The sequence below is a fragment of the Pithys albifrons genome, chromosome 7 (genome assembly GCF_047495875.1).
Source record: "Pithys albifrons albifrons isolate INPA30051 chromosome 7, PitAlb_v1, whole genome shotgun sequence".
Classification (NCBI taxonomy): Eukaryota; Metazoa; Chordata; class Aves; order Passeriformes; family Thamnophilidae; genus Pithys; species Pithys albifrons.
The window spans coordinates 2,909,131-2,929,300 of record NC_092464.1 but is presented as its reverse complement, the minus strand read 5'-3'; the positions used below and the strand labels follow the sequence as shown (position 1 = coordinate 2,929,300).

At 47.6% G+C, this 20,170-nt stretch overlaps 1 protein-coding gene across 3 annotated transcripts in view; it reads right to left on the bottom strand.

Moving 5' to 3' along the window:
* Positions 1-795: 795 nt before the first annotated feature.
* The window catches only part of WNT3A (Wnt family member 3A), a 102,675-nt gene continuing 83,300 nt past the window's right edge, over positions 796-20,170 (bottom strand). For all 3 annotated transcript variants that reach the window (XM_071560112.1, XM_071560113.1, XM_071560114.1), the window contains exons 3-4: positions 12,253-12,518; positions 796-9,195 (exon numbers count right to left, since the gene is read on the bottom strand). In XM_071560112.1, the coding sequence (XP_071416213.1) occupies positions 8,716-9,195; positions 12,253-12,518 (746 nt within the window). In that variant the 3' untranslated portion in view covers positions 796-8,715. The remainder of the gene's footprint in view (positions 9,196-12,252; positions 12,519-20,170) is intronic.

Sequence of the window (20,170 nt, the reverse complement as noted above, 5' to 3'; positions counted from 1 at the left end):
CACCATCTCCACAACCAACCCACTACATCCACAACCAACCCACCATCTCCACAACCAACCCACCACCTTTGCAGCCAACCCAGTCAAACTAAAAGTTCCAAAGAGAAGCTGTGCTGCTTTCTGAGCCAATGAACCCTTTGCCTGCCTGTCATCCCTAAGGACAGAGGAATAGGAAGGGCTGTCACAGGGCTACTTTTGGAAGCAGATTCCTCTGTACACAGCCCATGGCAGGGGCAAGGGAAGGCCACACATGGTGGGTTCCAATGGAAGAAACAACATGGGTTTCCCATCTTGCCTGTTCCCAGTGTCTCCTCCTAATTATATCCTGATGTTTGGTCCCTGCAACCTCTTCCCTTTTCCAGCATGATTGGAGCCTTAGAGGTTGCAGGACTGTCCAACCTAATGTATCAACAGAGGAAGAAAATGATTGGAATTGGCAGAACCAACAGAAAATATCTGAGAGGCTTCCAGGGACATTGTGAAAAGTCACGTCTTTCCCACACTGGGCTTTTATTCCTCTGGAAAAAGAAACTGGGTCCCTGTTGCAGTGATGCTGTTTAAGTGTATTTCTTTTACTCCTAATTGGGTTGTCACCCACTACAGCAGCTGCCCATGGGTTAAATGGTGCCAACTCAGGTGGCATCTCTTCTTCCAAAACACCCAACTCCCGTCCCACAAGAGCAAACCATTTTATTTCCCTACTTTCCCCCAGCTGTGATCCAAAATACCATCCCATGAAAACTCTGGGACAGCGGGGGAAAAAAAAAAAATCAAACAACTCAAAACCAGGTTAAAATCGATGCTTTTTTTTTTTTTTTAATTTTCATTATAAAGTTAACACATCTATCAAACTTAACTGGTAACAAAAAACAGTTACAAGACATCGCTAATGTGCCGTCAGTAGAAAACAGGGTAAAAGCCAATGAGGTCACAAGCACAACAGCAGAGCAACAACACTGTCCCAACGAGTTATTTATATATACTCTTCCTAATATATACATTTATTCATAAAATAAATAATCATAAAAAAAATCATCAGGCTTAACAAAATACTGAGGAGGAGGAGGAGGGGGAAAAAAAAACCCAAAAGAAGGTGACAAGTCTACTTTGTACAATAGCTTTGGAATTCCAGGTTGTATCGTACATGCAATCTGTACAGAGGGGTGTGGGGTGGGCAGGGGCAGCCTGGGGAGGGGTCCCAGACAGGGATGGAGCTTTGAAGAAGGTGATGCAATCAGGCAGACAGTCTGTGGGAAGGGAAAGCAATGGGGAAAAAAAACCCCACTCACAAGAAGATACTTGTCCTTGAGTGCTGGACAAGCATGTTTTGTACCACAGGGGAATCCCCTGGGGTGCTCTGGGTTTGGGTTTGTGTCTCCCACACTGCTGGTGGGCTTGTCAGACAGTCCAAAGCTATGACAGGTCATGTTCAGGCAGGTTTTGTCCTGGCAGTGACAGAAAGTGATGCCAGAAGAGACAGATTCAGTGGGTCTCCACTGAGATTGAGGCATAAGGCTGAGCTTGGGGAGAGGTGGCCAGTGGGACAACCAGGTCTGGAGGAACCCACAGCAGTGGAAATCAGGGGATTTGATCATGCACAGGAGGATTTGGGAGGTTTGGGGAGCCTGTTGTGCAGGTGGGGAGTAAGTGTTGGGAAGGAGCTCTGACATGATGGTGCTGCCCCTCACAAACATGGGGGATCCTCAGCTGCTTCTCAGCCCATGTCTGGAGCTGACACACCTTCAGGGGGTTTTGGTGGAGTGGAATGAATGCTAAGGAATAAATAAATACTAATAAATAACAAGAAGACACTTGGAAAAGAAAGGAAAATGGGGAAAGCATCTCCTCACACTTTCCCCACTCTCCACTTTCATGCAGGGGTGTCCAAGACCTCCCCTGGTCCATAGAACATGTGTAAGAAAAGGTCTACAGAGAGAGAAGACCAAGGCATGTGGAAAAGACCTTGTGGCTTCAGAAGCTTTCTCTGTCTGGGTGATGTTCACATAACAGCAGGATATTTCCTGTGGGACATGTCCATTTTCATCATGTGTTCACCATCAGGAAGAACAGAGATGCTCCCTTGGGGTCCATCCCAAGACACACCAGGCAGTAAAGTGGGTTTAGATAATTATTCTTAGAAAATAGGTCCACCCTCTGCTCCCTTTGACACACTTGTACCTGATTTATATCAGTGTAAAAGAGAGGAGAGTTGAGACCATACACAGTTTTCCATCTTGGAGTCTCTAAAGTCAGGAATCTGGAGTGGGATCCAGCTCATAGATGGATGTCCTCAAGCCTGTGTCTCCATCTCCATGTGAGTTAGACATTTAAACACCCATATCTGATGGAGAAACATCTGCATGGATCTGTCAGATGTGCCATGGGATTTAAGGGAAATCCACACTCTTCCAGAGTAGCTTCCAGGAGCCAGTGGGGTGCCCTGGGGCACCCCAAATACCTCTAGACACCCATTTCAATAATTTAGTTCAGGCCTAGATGGTAAGTTTAGGCAAATGGAGCCCATAATTTGGCTTGTATGGGAATTCAAACATCCAACTCACATGTAGATTCCTGCCTTTAAGCATCTCACTTTGTATTCCAAATCCCACTTTAGGTACCACTGCCTGGGAATTGTCTCCTGGCCTCTTTTTTGTCCTCAAGTAAATCTCCTCCTCCAGGGTAGGGATGTACCAAAGACACATCTGGGAACTGCAGCAAAGTGGGAGCAGAATGACTTGCCCAAGCCCAATTCCTGACAATGGAATTGTCAGGAATGGGGACTAAACTTCCTTTTCTTCTTTTTTTTTTCCAGAATGGAGGGTAGAGGAGCCTCCATTTCCCATCAAACTGAGGGATCTGCTGCCCAAAGGTGTTAACAGAGGCCTGAGTCAGGGAGTGATGAACTGCAGATCAGCAGCTTTTGTTGGAGCCCATAAGAGAGGACAGGAAACACAAGGATGGAATGGTTGAGCCATGAATAAATTCAACCACATCCCACCACTGCTGTCCAGTGAGAGAGGGGAAATCTAGAACAGGGAGACCCCTAAGAAGAAGCCCCTACTAAAACAGCCAATATTTAGTTTGGAAGGAGGTAGAAAAGAGGAGACCTATAGGTATGAAGAGGAGAGGAGATGTCATCCTGCCCAGCCCACCTTCTCTCCCATCATCTTATCCCAGCAGCTGCTTGGGCACAGGAATGACAGATCTGAGCAAACATTCCACTCACTCACTCACTCCACCACTGACAGCAGAGCCCTTGGAGCAGGTCTCTGGAAGAGCCAGGAGTTGTTTTCCCATGGGCAACCTATTTAACCAGGTGTATTTGCCAATATCTGCAGGGCAGTTTGATTTGATGCCTCTTCATGGCCCTGTTTTATCTTCCCAAAGTAATTTCATTAAAGCATCAAGGGAAAGCTGGAGTACTTTCCACAGGGCAGATCCCAGGGCTGGATTCACAACTCCTGGCTCCTGCACAGTGCTCATGCTGTAACCCTGAATATCCCCAAGAACATCAAACTCAGGATTTTCAGCACTGCAACCAAACTTTGAAGCCAAAACCCCCAAATTAACCCAAAGCTCAGAGTGTTTCTCTTGTACATTAACTCAAGGATGGGACCATGACAAGCATTTGAACACACATGACAAAGGTAACACAACCCATGGACATCTCTGTGGCAAAATATCTGAATGCACTGAAAGCACCAGAAATATTTTGGACTGAGAGGCAGAAGAACTTGCTTTGTGAGGTTTGCTAATACAGAATTCCTGCAATGCTGAGCTGAGACGGCATCACTTCTGCTGACACGGTGGGTGCTGCCTCAGGGATTTCTGTACCACATGGCAATTTGTGGTGTGGCTGTCACTGCAATCCCCTTCAAAAATTAAATCCTGACTGCTTTAGTTCTGTACATGAAGCCCCTCATAAGGATGGGGAGTAATTCTGGAGACTTCTAAATGCTTTGGAGAAGACTGTTAATGCTGGGTGTGACACTGAGCCAAGAGAGATAAATCAGGGGTCAAGGAACATGTCATGCATTTCCCTCCCCACAGTTTTATTTTCTCTGAGAAAGAGAAGCCCCCAAATTCTAAAACTAAACCAAATCAAGAAAAAAAAAAGAAAAAACACCTAAACTTTCCATTTCTTTCATAGAAAGAAAAGAGATGAGGCCAATTTCACCCCTTGCAGGTAACTCCACTGTGTTTAACAAGGTTGGATGTGGAACTGATGGGACCCTTCCAACCCATCTGTTCAGCTAAAGGAAAGGTTGGATAGCAGCATGTAAGAGGATGGAATGATGTTCCTTTTTCATTTTTATTTTTCATGTCTGGGTTGTTTGGTTGGACAATCTCATCTCCCTTTTCCCTGGTACTGTCAGACACATCCCTGATCCAAACCATCTGCCTGAGGACAAACCTCCTCAGAAGTGGAGACTGAAGGGAAGGACACCATGGATCATGGAGGTGGAATTGGCCAGGTCCAATTAGCAGAAAATAAATTATCTTTCCCTTTTTACTGTGAGCTGGAGCATTACCCAGCTCAGCTGAGCTGGGGGAGGAGATTGGGCAGAAAACCATTTCCAGAGAAGTGCACAATCCAGCTGCCCACACAGACACCTCGTGTCATTTTGGACACCCAGCTGCCCAGGTTTAAGATTGGTGTGAGTCTCATGTCATTGAAACAACATCTGGATCCCAGTGGGATAATGTAGGGCACCTAAAACATCACCAGATGCTCATATTACTGAGGGAAATCCTAAGCCCCCTCCACAAGGAAGGCCCTGCTGTTCCCACAGAAGGGGACAAACTGAGGCAGAAGGTGGCTCTGGGCTGTATTTGGACCATCTCCTAAGTGGACCTCAATGGAGATGTGATGATGTACCCACAGAGCGGAGAAACTGAGGCAGAAGGTGGCTCTGGGCTGTATTTGAACCATCTCTAAGTGGACCTCAATGGAGATGTGATGATGTGTAGGAAGGATGACACATCATTGTCTCAACCTTTCACACCAGTACAGTGGAAACCCTGACTCGAGATGTCCAGTGTAGGCAGTGGAGTGGAATCTTAGTTATCCAAAGACACTCCCTGAATTCATGGGCAGTAGGAAGTAATGACCCAAGCCTTTCTCCAAAGCCATGGGGTCTATCATGTACTCTCAGCATGCTCCCAGGCTCTCTTCCCTCCTCATGGATGGGCAGAGTTAGACCCAACACCAGAACCCTGGGATGCACTCGGAGTGATGAACAGAATAAACACAGGAATGTTTCATTGACTTCAGTAGCAGCTGCTCAACCCTTTAGGTTGTATCACCCCAGTGGGTGATTCATTACACAACAAACCCAAACAAGCCTGCAGAGCTTTGTTAGAAACCCCTTGAATGGGGTGGAAGTCTCCAACCACTGGGCTCTTTCAAGCCTGACCCCAGCTTTGAGTGGAGGAGCACAACTTGCAGCCCATCTCAGCTGATGATCAGATTGCAGCTTCACCTCCTTGACTCATGGTGGACTCCACATCATCAGTCTGCACCCAGCCCAGAGCTCATCCCCTACTGTGAGCTCACCAGCTGAAGTCAGAGGACAGACAGAGGTACACTCAGAGGGCAGTTTACCAAACATAGCTTAGGTACCACCCCAGGTATGATGAATCACCTGCTGGCCTTGTTTGTTCCTTGCTATTGGTGCTAGCAGAAAACCAGACCAATAGCTCAGACCAGGTGAAATAAATTCCACTGTTGCAGTTAAAATCTCTTTGTTCACCTTAAGGGGCAATTGCTCAGCAAATGCCTTATTTCAGTTTTTCCCCCTCATGCTTCCCAAAGAGCTGCTGATGTGGGGCTTGTTCTGGTGCAAAAGCAGAAATGCTGGATGTGAGCAGGCTGTGGGTGGGCTGGGACAGAGTCCATCTCCCATGCACAGGAACCAAATCCTTCAACCCATTTCTTCACTGGTGTGGTATAAAAGAAGGAGTTTGGAATCACTTTGCTCAAAAATCTTAGGTAAAAGAAGCTGTGGGTGTGACCCCACCAAAGTCAATGGATTGAAGGGACCTTGACCTGCAGTATTTTGCATTTCTGCTGTCAGGTCACCATTTATTGACAGAAGTACCTGGTAGGACGTGTCTAACAACACTGTGGCTGTTTCCACTGCATCACATTAAGTCAATCAGATGTATCTTCCCCTATTCCATCTTTTCCAACTCATCAGTGTCTTCCACCCCATAAATGGTTTCCTTCAGCATTTGCTTTCTTGACAGCTTGTGCTTGAATGTTGGTTATTGTGGCAACTTCCCCCTGCAGTGGTTGGCTTTTCTGTTTTCCATAATGATAAGGTTTTCCTTTCCTCCAAGACTGCATTAAAAATCAGTCATGTGTCCATTAACTGGTCCATCTTTCCCTCATTTTTCAGGGATCTGCTGCTTTGTCCCAGCTGGTGTGTGGCCATCCATTGGCTGCAATGTTTACATGTACACATATTATAGATTGGTTTCCTCCCCATATTTTCCTTTGCCCCCTTTGATCTCCTCCTCTCTCCTTCTCTCCCTCCTGTTTCTCTGCTCTCTTTTCATTGCAGCTTTTTTGTTTTTATTGCAAAGCACTGATAGAAGTGTCTCCATCAATAAGCAAATCTTGCCTGTGCCCTTGGGCACAGCCCTGAGACAAAAGGGTGATGCATAAACTGCACCAGCCAAGGAGTAGTCCCAGGAGACGCCGTGACTCAGAGTGAGCCCTCAGAGGCATCATTTCCTCCTGTTTTCTCTCAGATGGGATTAAGCTCTGTTTGTTCCCATCTTCTTCTGCATACTCCCTCCTTTGGTTCCTGGGAATAAGCTGACAGGCAGGGAGGGAAGAGCACTCTGACTTCTCTGGGGAGACATCCAGGTGTGAACAGGCAACAGCCACAACCACCTTGCCATGAGAAGACTCAGGGAGTTGGCCCATGCCCTGTTTCCTCTCCTGTACTGAAGAGAAGGAGTAAACACCAATCCACTGTCCTTTTTCCAGGATAGGAACTCCAAAGTATGGATAAAGCAATGGGAACACAGGACAAGTGCATCTGAGGCTCAACAGGCTGTGACTCCATGCTTGATTCACCACCCATTTGTGCCAATATTGATCACTCAAAAGCAAGGAAATAGTTCTGTAAATACCAAGGTGGTGGGGCTGAGTTCATGCCTGATCCCCACATGGCTGAAGGAAGTCCTGATGCCCCAGGAGGAGGTGAGACCTGTTTGTGTAAACTGGTGATCCTGACCTGGCATCAGAAGTAGAGCAGATGGAAGATGTGGAGTCAGAGGTGAGCAGCAGAGATGGGCCAGCACTGCAAAGCTGGGATTTGGCTCTGGGTCCAAACTCACCCAAACTCTGGGCTACTTCAGAGTCTGGATTTTGTCCATTTTAAACTGTATCATCTTTATAGGTGGGAATGGCTGTAGGAATGAGATGTGGAACAAAATTTGGCTCAAGGCTGAGACTGTTTCAGCTTGTGGGGCGTGGTGGGGAGGGTGGGTTGGTTCACCATCATGTAAATTAATGGGTGACAATCAGTCCTTCAGAGTCCTGTTCCTGACAGACCCGTGGTCTAAGGCTGTTCCTAAGTGCCCAGGCAAGGCCTGAACGAGGTGCAGAGAGTGGATGGACTAAGTGCACTTTCTACTGTTAGTGACAACATTCTTTAATGAAGTGAAGAGTAAACACTTTCCATTTCCTCCTCCACAGGAACAAGCTGGGATGCTGAGGAGATGGATGTCCTATGCCTAGGTGTGAGTATCCAGCCCCAGGAGACTCACTCTGCACTGCATGTTGCCAAGGAAAACCCACTGGCTGAGCCACATCCCCACAGGTGGGACTGTCTCCCTCTCAACACACACCCCGAGTCCTCTTCACTTCACATACCAGGCACTGAACTTTTCCATACTGTGCACATCACCTGTGTGCCAACAGGGCATTGGCAGGAAGCCACCAGCAGTTGTCTCTCTTTCTCTCCCTTTTCTTCTCCTTCCCTTTCTGCAGATGACACTGAATACTCTGTCAAATCTGGCAAAGCAACTGTGCTAAGAAGTTCACACCAAGGGCTTGCCCACACTACAGCTCTGTTATATATTTGTAGACTTCTCTGGTTCCAGGGCAAAAGCAAAGAAGTCATGTTCTTATTTTTAAAAAAAAATCATTGATTCATCAGCTTTTATTTCTTTTGCTGCTGTTTCTCATATTACACACAGACTCTGGCCATGTGGGTATGGAGATGGATCTCTTGGAAAGCTCAGTGCTCCTGTCCAACACAGCCCCTGCCTGGCTGAGGGAAAAGGAGATGCTGAGGAAGATGCAAGTCTCTCAAAGGACACTTAAACACACGAGTCACTTCGGGTGGGTGAGAGCAGAGCAAATCCATGGTTTTTTGCCAATGCTCTTCTTCCCAGCTCTGTGTTGTTGGCTGGTTGAAAAGCAGCTCTCTCCCCAGAGGCATCGTTGAGGCATAACTTGTGTGATTGCCAGATGCACCTCAGGATAGCCCAGAAGTCCTTAGACCTATTCTATCCAACCAGTTTTAGCCTTGGGTTTTTTTTTCTTTTTTTTTCCTTTTTTTTTTTAAATTTTTCTTTTGAGTTTTTAATTCTTTTAATATCAAAAAAAGTAGACTCCTCTCACATCTGCAACCTCAGAGGAAAAAGGCTCAACTCCATCTCTCCACTTGGAGCCCAGCAAAGGGTCTCTTGCCTGCTTTATTTGCACGTGTGGACGTCGTAGACTCGTATGCACTCCTGGCACCGGACGTAGCAGCACCAGTGGAAGATACAGTGACACTTCTCCTTCCGTTTCTCAGTCCTCGTGTTGTGGCCGCGGCCGCAGCAAAGGAGGTCGCAGCCGTCGATGCCGTGGGAGGTGACGTTGCAGATCCTGTCACGGGTCCCAAAGGACCCTGTCTCGGGGTTGGGCTCACAAAAGTTCGGGGAGTTCTCGTAGTAAACCAGGTCCTTCTCGGTGGGAGCCTTGAAGAAGTTGTACTTGGGCCTGAGGGTCTCGACCCAGCCGCGGGATTCCCGGTGCTTCTCCACCACCATCTCCGAGGCGCTGTCGTACTTGTCCTTGAGGTAGTCCCCGATGACCCTGAAGTCTGGCTGGGACCACCAGCAGGTCTTGACTTCGCAGCTGCCTGAGAGGCCGTGGCACTTGCACTTGAGGTGCATCAGTTCAATGATAGACTGGAAAAGAAGGAAAGACATAAACTTGTAATCAAAAAACTCACGACATTCTGCTACTGAGCCATGATTTTCTAAAGAATTAGGAATGTTTTCATAGATATATTTGCACACTTGTGAACAAAAATCACCTTATCCCCCAGTCCATGCCCTGCTCTGTCTAAGGCAGATAAACTTCATTGCTTTCTGATTCCCAACCTCGATTTAAGAATCTATCAAAAGCTTTCCCCAGGATTTCTGAGCACATTAACTTCTGCTTTGTCAAGGTTGCAATACTGTCACCCAAGAATTCAGACACATCTCAGCAGAGAAGAACACACAAAACTACTCAAACAGTGTCTTCATAAATAAAATATGCAGCTATTCCATTGGAAGTTAAGGAAGTGTGACATGTCCTAACCATCTAGAACAGAATTCCATGTTTTACTGAGGAGAGAATTCTACCTCTTATACATGTTTCCTGTTTCCTTAAGTGAACAAGGTTCTAGCCTTGCTATGGCTACGTTCACAAACCAAAATATAATGTATTTCTTTTTTTTAAGCCTGGCTTATGATTTTTCCTAAAACCATTTCAAAAGAAAAAAAAAACAAACAGGAGCCCAACTTCTAATTCTGAAAGGCTCAAACTTCAACACAAAACACTGCCCTGGAGTGAATGCAAAGGTGATTGTTGATCCCAAAAGTTTGCTGTTTGTTTTTATACCTCTTATGAAACCAGTTTTAATGCTCCTAGAGGTGTTGCCCTCCAGGATTCCGAGGTGGGAGACAGCCTTATGCAACCGGCTCGATAATCTGCACTTTCAGGTTGATCAGCAAATTTCTGGGGACGTGAACAGACTCGTGCCAGACTGAGTCCAAGAGATTTGCCATGAATCAGCACCTTGGTGCTCACCAGGTGCTTTCCTGTGTTATTTACGGAGCATCACCCGCCGCAAAGGAGGTTGTAATTAGTGGGGAGAGGGAACCACAACATGTTTGGTTCGGATAATCACGCTGAACTTAATCAAAACTGCTGGCAGAGTCGTAGGGTTGGAGTTCATATGGGAGCAAAGATGAAACATTGCCTATGGCTCAGGTTTAGCTCGGGATGGAGGCCTGGGAGAGCTACCCCAGGAGTGCTGCCATGGTGAGAATGGAAAAGTGCTTTCTAAAGCAGCAAGATTTTAGAGCGTGGTGTGACATCTCCTCTCTAATCTTTGGTGCCTGTAACATGTCCTAAAAGAAAAGGATTTACCTTTGAGACTGGACGTGGCACTCAGTGCCATGATCTAGTAATCAAAGTGGGATTGAATCAAAGGTTGGACTTGATGATCTCAGAGGTCTCTTCCAACCCAGCTGATTCTATGATTCTATTCTATGAAAAAGACCTCTGCAGGTTGATGATCACAGGGAAGTTTGGTCAAAGCTCATTTTTTCCCAAGGATTCTCACTTTAAAGCAAATCCCTTCTCTCCACTCTATACAGCTTCTCCTCTTTGTCCCATTATCTATCCCAGAAACTTCCACCAGCAATGCACCTGAGGGTGCCTGGGATAATTTAGGCCAGAGCTGGAGGAAACCACTTATTGCTTGTGGTTGTCGACATTGGAGACCGTTTTGGTTTCTGGTGGTATTTGATTTTCAAAAGTTGCATTCCAACAGCTCTGCTGTGGAGTGAGGTGGGACAACTCCCCTGGGATTTGATGATGTCCCCATGAGAACCTCACACCAGAGTCTTGGTCTGCCTGAGAACAGCTCTTTCCAAACACAGCACAACTCTGGTGGCTTTGCTGTTACATCCTCCTAGACATGTGCAAGACCTTCTGCTGAGGGAACAAACCGTATTAATCTGGTTTTTGCTATCTCAGAGAAGCTGCATCATGGTCTCCATCAGCAAGAACTCTGTGGTTCATCTTCACCAGTTGTTTCCCACAGATGACATTCTTCAGAAATTTATGGGCTATTCTTGAGGTGAAGAAAAATAAGAATATCCTCTTAGTGGGATAATTCCACCCAGGGAAAAGATTCACAGCCATTGTGATGAGGGGAAGATTTTGTGCTTTCTTTTTCCTTTCACATTTTTTTTTCTGTGATTGTTGGAAATAAAAACAGCTTTAGGGCATGGTCCAAGTTTAATGGGGAAGTAGCAGAGTCATTTCTGCCTCTAATTTTTCTTAAATATTTCCTGGAAAAGAGAGGAGTGTTGAGAAGAGGGTGGTGGGAAATGGTCTCCTGCTCTTCTCCTCCCTCAAGCCTATAGAGCAGAGAGGTGATCCCATGGGAAGGGACAATTGCATTTAAACTGGGATTCAGTTGTCTAAACAGGCATCTGATGCAATTTTTGCATGTCATCATAAGACACTGGTTGGACCAGATGACCTCCAGAGGTCCCTTTCAGCCCCAAACCTTCTGTGATTCTGTGATTAGTCCCAGGATGGCAGAAGATCTGCAGGAGACACACTGTCTTTCCCAGGAGCAGCCCAATGACAGCTTGGATACCTCAGGATATCTCAGTTTATACTAAAATATCTCTTATTAAGCAGCTGAATCCACCCCCTAAACCCAGACCCATCTCAGCTTCAAATGTCCTACAGCAAATGGACAGGAACAGGCACAGGTAGGGCATTATAACTGAGTTAATAATTGTAATCATGGAATCACAGAATGATTTGGGTTGGAAGGGACCTTAAAAAAATCATCTGGTTCCAACCCCCCTGAGATGGGTAGGGACACCTTCAACTAGACCAGGTTCCTCAAAGACTTGGGCACTTCCAGGGATGGGCCATCCACAACTTGATGATGGGATGAAACCCCATCCTAGACCTGTCTAGATCCATTCTCCATAATAGAGGTCTGGACAACTGATTCCAAAGGTAGACATTTAAATGTGGGTGGGTGCATTTATTTGGAGCTTTCACAGATCAGTCACATCAATGACCTCCCTGATAAGAACTGTATTTCATGGTGTAAATCTGCCCAGATTTAGGTTTGGTCCCTCCCTTCAATCCCCTCCCACTGTTCCCCCTGGCAGGTAAGAAAACATTAACAGGAGATGGAGAAAGGTGAAACCAAATGTCCTTACGGTCCTTCCGGCTTCGTTGTTGTGCCGGTTCATGGCCGAGCGAGCGTCGGGTCTGTTCTCGCGGGCGTCGGCGAACTCCCGGGACACCATACTGCCGAACTCCACGTCCTCACTGCAGCCCCCCCACTTCCAGCCTTCCCCAGGGGAGCCCTTGTGGCGAGTGTCACAGCCACAGATGGTGGCAGAGCCCTCGGCACAGGACCTGGTGACGGCAAAAGCCACTCCGGCCGAGGCGATGGCGTGGACAAAGGCTGACTCCCTGGTGGCTGTGGAAGAGAGAAAGCAGTGAATTAGGGCCAGTGGAGGGACCACACATGGGTTTGTGAACATCTTCTCTCGAGGGCATGGCAGGAGGCCAGGAAACTCTCCTCTTCTCTGTGGTCTGGCTTGGATTTACTCCAAAGATGTTTTCTTTTACCAGGAAACAAGCTCCTGTGTAGGCAGGACCAGGCTTGATTCAAGGCCACTGAGGTCAGCCAAGAAGTTTTGACTCAGGTCATTCTAAGGTCTCAGGATAGGGCTGTGGCACAGCAAAAAGCTGGGCAAAACTGGGATTTAGGGGGCATATGGAATATTCTCTGTGGTGCTTTGAGGACAGCACACCACACTCTGAGCTGTGGTCTTGGTTTGAGATCCACAGAATTTGGTATTTTCCCATAACATGGAAAATGCAGGTCTGCACTTAACAACAGCCTTCACCCTTAGTGGTGGGACCAGCACCAGGTAAAGCAGCTCCTCTTTCTCACTGGGAGAATTTCTGGTGGCTGGAAGGGAGGAATATGCCAGGATGGCCAGAGAGTCCTCAATCCTCACTATGTAAACCAAACACTGTCCCCACCCTCCATCCTGAGGCCACCTTGTTTTCCCCCAGGCTGTGTAGCTCACTCAGTGACAGTGGTCAATGTATGGCCTCTTGCACCCACCCAAAACTTTCCTCATTTGCCTAATTAAGGTCCCTGCCAAGGGGACTGGAAACTGAGCTTTGCTTTCCTCCCCATTGCCTCAGGCTGGTGGGTGGGATCAGTCAAAGGATGTCCTGGCTGAAGTTCGAGTCTTTGTAAAGTCTTTCCATCACAGCCTTTCATCTCAGGTGGAGCTGGATGGGGAAGGGGAGCTCAGCATTGGCCTGGCTTTCCTGGATGCCAGGGCTTTTTCTGCACTGTGCCAAGATGAAAACCAAACATTTCAAACTGCTTTGCAAATGGGGAATATCCCAAAGGATCAGTTTGTGTTTCCCCTCTCCTCCCCACTTTTGGTGTCTTCACTCAACAAGTAGTGACCTTGAAGTTCAACACCACACCTCAGAGAACACCACTGCTTTTTGACTCCAGTCAAATGGCATTTTTACCATAAATAGGGCTTTTTTTTAACCCTTGAGGGAATTCCAAGCAGACAGAACTCTGATAACTGGCCTCCCTTAACCTCTTATACCATTCCCCACATGAGCTTCTGCCTGCAGACCAGTTATTCATGAAATCATGTTGGTTCTGGCACCTTTCAGATGATTCTGCTACAACAGCATTGAAATATGAATGGATCCAAAAAGGCACAAGGTCACATTTTCAGCTGAAGCATCTTCACCCACTTCTACTGAGCTTTGTATCAGCTGACTACTCCAAACAACTCAAACCTGTGCATCATATTCTGCTGATCTGAGCTTTCCCCAGGCATTTTGGCTTAATCTTTACCCTTCAGATGCTTCCAGGCTTTACTAATGCAAAGAGTTTCATACACCAAGCCAAAAAGTCAACATGTTTTCGGGGAGCAATCAAGACTGCAAAGCAGTCCTGGCTGGATTGGAGGCTTAAGCAAGAACTTAAGCTTTGCTTTGGGAAGACTACCAAGTACAACAATATGCAAATAAAATAACGTGCCTGAACTTACAAGCCGAGCAATGTCCTGGAACATGTTTGCCAATGCACAAGGGGAGGTTAATAAGTCACCAAGGGCTAGAACTACAAAAAAAAATAGGGAAATGCAGGAACCCTCAGGTCCCCAATGGGATTTTGAAAAACCCTTGTTCAGCATCTGTCCAGCCTGGAGGATCCCAGTATCCTGCAAATGATGACCATGCAGCTTTTGACTGTGAAAGCTCTGCTTGGAGCATGAACAGATGAGTCCAGTTCTAACAGGACTTTATATCCTGAACTTGCCTAAGTCCAGGTGGGATTCAGAACTCAAATTTTGAGGGTGGAGAGCTTCATATGATCACTCCAAGGACACTGATGACCAGCCTTGGGGTCTCTGAAAAGCAGAGGCTTCTCACAGAAGCCAGTCAGATAAGCTGGTGTTTAAATGCCATTAAAATCTGGAAGGGTATCCATAGTGCCTGACCAGAGAAGAGCTGACAGACCTTTCAACTCCTCCCACTGTCCTTATCAGCAACAAACAGTCCCAAAACAACCCCTGAGAAACACCACCAGCCACTGGTCCCCACTTGGACATCGGGCTGTTGACTGAATCTCTGTGACCATGACCATCCTTATCCACCAAGTGGGCCATCCATCAAATCCAGGTACCTCCAGTTTAGAGACAAGGATGTTGTGCTTCTACCTGACATCTCCACTGGCTAAAACATGTTGCTTGGGTAGGTTACCTCCCATTTCTTGGGAATCACCCTTTCTTCTGCTCAGGAGAGACCTAATCCAGGTCTTTGGCTTTTTAGCAATTTGCTGTAGGTGCTGAATTGATGTTTGGAAATGCCACGGAGACCTCCTGTGCCTTGAAAAGAAAGTGTCTACAGCCATAGTGTTTGTGCAGAAAACCTTCTCCTGCACAGGTATGGGAGGGGGGTGGCTTTGGTTTAGGAGTTTGTAGGTCATGGATCTGATTTGGGATTCAGAAGGAGCTTAATTAGCTGAGCACAGACATTGAGGGACAGGAGAATGCCCAGAGAAGGACAACTAAGCTGGAGAAGGGTCTGGAGCACAAGTCTAATGAGGAGAGGCAGAGGGAGATGGGTATGATTAACCAGGATAAAAGAAGGCTCAGGGGGGTCCTTACTGCTCTCCACAACTACCTGAAAGGAAGTTGGAGCTGGTCTCTTCTCCCAGGTATCAAGTGACAAGATGAAAGGAAATGGCCCCAAGTTGTACCAGAGGAGGTTTAGGTCAGATATTAAGAAAAATCTTCACTGAAAGTGTGGTCAGACATTGGAACAGGCTGCCCAGGGCAATGGTGGAGTCACCATCCCTGGAAGGATTTAAAGGACATGCAGATGTGCCACTTGGGGACATGGTTTACCGGTAGATGTAGAAGTGCTGGATTAATGTTTAGACTTGATGACCTTTGATGACCTTAGTGGCCTTTTCCAACCTTAAGGATTCTAGGATTCCATGATTCTGTACAGGTGGAGAGCTCACCAAACCCCAGGGAGCTTCGGGCAACACGGCCTGAAAGACTTTCTGCATTTACCAGGAGCTACTCAAAGCTGAACAAGCAGTTCCAGGAACACGGTTTTGGTTGTAGATACCGAGCCCTAAACCTCAAATCCATTACCTGAACTCCCTATTGGTTTTAACCCTTACCAAAAGCCTGCAGTTCCAGGGGGTGGCAGACAGGATTTGTTTTTGAAGCACCAATTAAACCGAGCTCTTCTCTTCCCAGAAAGAGCCCAGTGCCTTTTACAGCCTGTGTACGATGTAATCACTGCCTTGCTTTTGAAATGCAGCCACCCCTGGGGTGGAGCGCAGCCACCACTTAACAGCACCCAACAGGAAGCCAAGAGGTTGTATCTGATCGTAACTCCCTGGGGAATGCAGGCAGGGAGGGCAAAGGAGCCCAGATGTGGCCCGGGGCACCCAGGCGAGGAGTTTGTCTCTTGAGAAAGTCGCAGCGCAGATCTCTTAATGACGGAATTAGGGCACTGGGCTTTACGTCTCCTACCCCTCTAACTCCAGGCACCGAGTTCAACATTGACGCAGATGGAGCGGTGCCACCGCCTGAATCACGTCCTGCCACCTCCTGACTTATGGCACTGTCCTGCCTTTCCTGAGCACACCTGAGCCCGCCGAGCTCTGCGGAGCTGCCCAGGTTGTAGCCGGGGGCGGTGGGGCTGCAGGAATGGAGAAGGAGTGGAGAGAGATGGAGATAAGCCGGAGGAAAGCATGCACTTGTAATGGAAATGAGGGGTTATTAAGGTGCCATATAAAAATGCGAGAGATTTAGCGAAGATAACAGGAAAGTGCCCTATATTTGTCAGGTCGCCTCAATCCTCTCTGGGTGGTTCTGGTAGCAGGAGACACGCAGCTCGTTAGGACTTGAAAGGAGCTTCTGCAAAGTCATCTGGCAAGAGAAGGTTAATAGGGACTAATATCTCATGGGGATGTTGACTTAAGAGCACTTTAACCACTCGCTTTTCAGCGCAGCACAAGGTCACCCAAGCTTGGCTTCAGGTTGTTTAGTTCCTGCCTGCTCCTGAGTTTCCCTGCAGGGCCTGGAGACTTGGGTGGGTCCTGCTTCCAGGTACCTGTTCTGGACCCTTTTGGAGGGATTGAATATCAATGAAAAAGGGCTTTTAAGGATGCTTTGTAGTTGTCCTCTAATGCAGAGGTGTCCAAGTCACTGGTCACTACTGGGAATTGTATCCTAAGGAGCCCAGTCTGTGAATCTGGATCTTGAACATCCTGTGCAGAACATCCCTGACCACCAGCAGCAAAAAACATCTCCAGGTGCAGAAACACCCAGCTGAGTGGGATCAATAGGATAATTTGGAGCACTGAGGATGAGGTGACACAAGATTTGCTTTCCTGCTGTCCCAGGGCTGTTTTATGTGGCTTTAGGGAAATCCTTTAGTCAATCTGTGCTTCTGCTTCCTTCTCTGTACACCTGAGGACAGTCCTGCTTATCTCCTCAGGTGCCTGCAATGCTGCATTCAGTGATGTCTTCAGAATTGCAGGCAGAAGGTGTTGGAGCCAAACAGAGGGTCATCAGGTGGTGGGTGAGGAAGGCAGATGAATAACTACACAAATATCTCAAGTCTAATATATGAAACCTCCTCTCATGTGTTCTTCTGCCCAGACAGTGACTTATTTTCCCTGAATCCTTCTCTGAATGACTAAATGATTAACCCCAGGTCAGGTAAATATCCCAGATAGGTGGGAAGGACTATGGTGATACAGAAGGATTAATATAATGGTTTATTTACTCTTAAAATGCTTAAAAGTCCCTTTTAACCACATCTATACCTTGCACTGAGGTCATTCCTGACACCCTAAAAGTTTCTTAACTCCAAGGAAGGAAGGGAGGAAGGAAGGGAGGAAGGAAGGGAGGAAGGGAGGGAGGAAGGGAGGGAGGAAGGGAGGGAGGAAGGAAGGAAGGAAGGAAGGAAGGAAGGAAGGAAGGAAGGAAGGAAGGAAGGAAGGAAGGAAGGAAGGAAGGAAGGAAGGAAGGAAGGAAGGAAGGAAGGAAGGAAGGAAGGAAGGAAGGAAGGAAGGAAGGAAGGAAGGAAGGAAGGAAGGAAGGAAGGAAGGAAGGAAGGAAGGAAGGAAGGAAGGAAGGAAGGAAGGAAGGAGGGAGGGAAGGAAGGAGGGAGGGAAGGAAGGAGGGAGGGAAGGAAGGAGGGAGGGAAGGAAGGAGGGAGGGAAGGAAGGAGGGAGGGAAGGAAGGAGGGAGGGAAGGAAGGAGGGAGGGAAGGAAGGAGGGAGGGAAGGAAGGAGGGAGGGAAGGAAGGAGGGAGGGAAGGAAGGAGGGAGGGAAGGAAGGAGGGAGGGAAGGAAGGAGGGAGGGAAGGAAGGAGGGAGGGAAGGAGGGAGGGAAGGAGGGAGGGAAGGAGGGAGGGAAGGAGGGAGGGAAGGAGGGAGGGAAGGAAGGAAGGAAGGAAGGAAGGAAGGAAGGAAGGAAGGAAGGAAGGAAGGAAGGAAGGAAGGAAGGAAGGAAGGAAGGAAGGAAGGAAGGAAGGAAGGAAGGAAGGAAGGAAGGAAGGAAGGAAGGAAGGAAGGAAGGGAGGAAGGAAGGAAGGGAGGAAGGAGTCTTTGTTGAGGTGGTTCATCTTGCACAGAAGGAAGCAGAGCTCAGCAGCTGGAGAACAGAGAGGCAAACAGCACATCTGGATCCTGCTCTAAGGGTTTCCTGCACATCACGCCACTTTTCTATATGGTTCTCCTGAAGGTATGGAAGGTCCTTTGCAGAAGGAACATGGATCTTTGCAGGACAGCTACTGAGTCTGCTCTGTGGAGAAAAACCTCCCATGCCAACAAATCTTTATTGCACCATCCCTATGGAAATATAGACCTTGGAGTGGACCTAATGCCTTTTTTGGGCTGGATAATGCATAAACAACATGGAAAAGAACAAAATTGTCCCAGACAATGAAGGAAAGAATTCCCACAGCTCAGCCACTCCTCCCAGCCATCATCAGCAAGTTTACTCTTGAACACAGGATCCTGTTCCCTGTTCCACACCAGGAAAGACACTGCAGTGGTGTGGCTGTAGACCCTGAATTTCTGACACCACAGTCTTCTTGGGTGCTCTGGGGAGAGGCCAAAAACAGAGTAAAATGGAGGAAATAGTATATCTATTTAGGAGGACTGAGGGGAGGACTCTGTTCGTTTCTCTGAGCTTCATTTTACAAAGCTGAAAGACAACAGAAAGGTACCTGTTGCATCAGCTGCTTCAGACACTCAGAAGGGTGGGAGGTGCAAAGACTTTCCAGAAAGGGTTTCAGTCCCCTCCTGGCTCCAGGGGATATAAACCCACAGCTGTCAGTTAGGATTTGCATGGCAGGTGACACTATATTGACTCTGGATTAAGAACCCCAGCCAAATAAACTAAAGAAACCCCAAGAAACTGGAAATAAAAGTGGGGAGGGACTGGTGCTGCTGGTATTTGGAGGCAGCACAAATGTTAGGCCTGTCCTAACAGTTGAGTTTCCCCTGATTACTGGGATTGGGGTCCTTCTTGAGGATTGCAGGGGAGGAAGGGGTTGACCGATGGAGAAGGGTGGTGAGGAGTTTGGAAAGTGAACTTTGAGAGGTTTTGGGAGTCTTTGACTCAAGTGAAATGAATTTTGGCTTTGGTTGTCATATAAAGAGGACAGCCCAGCTGCTATCAGTGGTTTCCTCCTTGAATCCATCAATCCTTCCCCAGATGTGTTCCATTCCCTTGTGGGGGCTCACCCAGAAACACTTCCATGGTGAAAGATAAGCCAGAAGGCCTTGAAGGAAAGGTTCACTTGCACCACTTTGGATGAAAAAGGAAAGTTTAGTACCAAATGCACCTCATCAGTTGTTAAGCAGATGGTGACCCTTAGGAGAAGAAGGTTTCTTGAGGCTCTGACAGCCTTGCAGGCACAGCTACTTTCTGAACAGCAGGAGTGAAATCCAGTGGGACTCGTGACTCAGAGTTCCCAGGATTTGGAAAAGCATTTGCAGGAAACACTCAGGGCTTCTATGAACTGAACAGTGTTGCCTGCCTGAAAAAGAATCATAGAATCATAGAATGGATTGGATTGGAAAAGACCTCCCAGATCATCAAGTCCAACCCTTGGTCCAACTCCAGTCCCTTTACCAGATCATGGCACTCAGTGCCACGGCCAAGCTCAGCTGAAAAACCTCCAGGGATGGGGAATCCACCCCCTCTCTGGGCAGCCCATTCCAATGCCTGAGCACTCTCTCTGCAAAGAATTTTTTCCTGCTCTCCAACTTCAATTTCCCCTGGCAGAGCTTGAGCCCATCATGCCCCCTTGTCCTATTGCTGAGTGCCTGGGAGAAGAGACCAACCCCCACCTGGCCAGAACTTCCCTTCAGGCAGTTCCAGACAGTGCTGAGGTCACCTCTGAGCCTCCTCTTCTCCAGGCTGAACAACCCCAGCTCCCTCAGCCTCTCCCCACAGCACTTGTGCTCCAGTCCCTTCTCCAGCCTCGTTGCTCTTCTCTGGCCCCGCTCCAGCCCCTCAAGATCTTTCCTCAACTGAGGGGCCC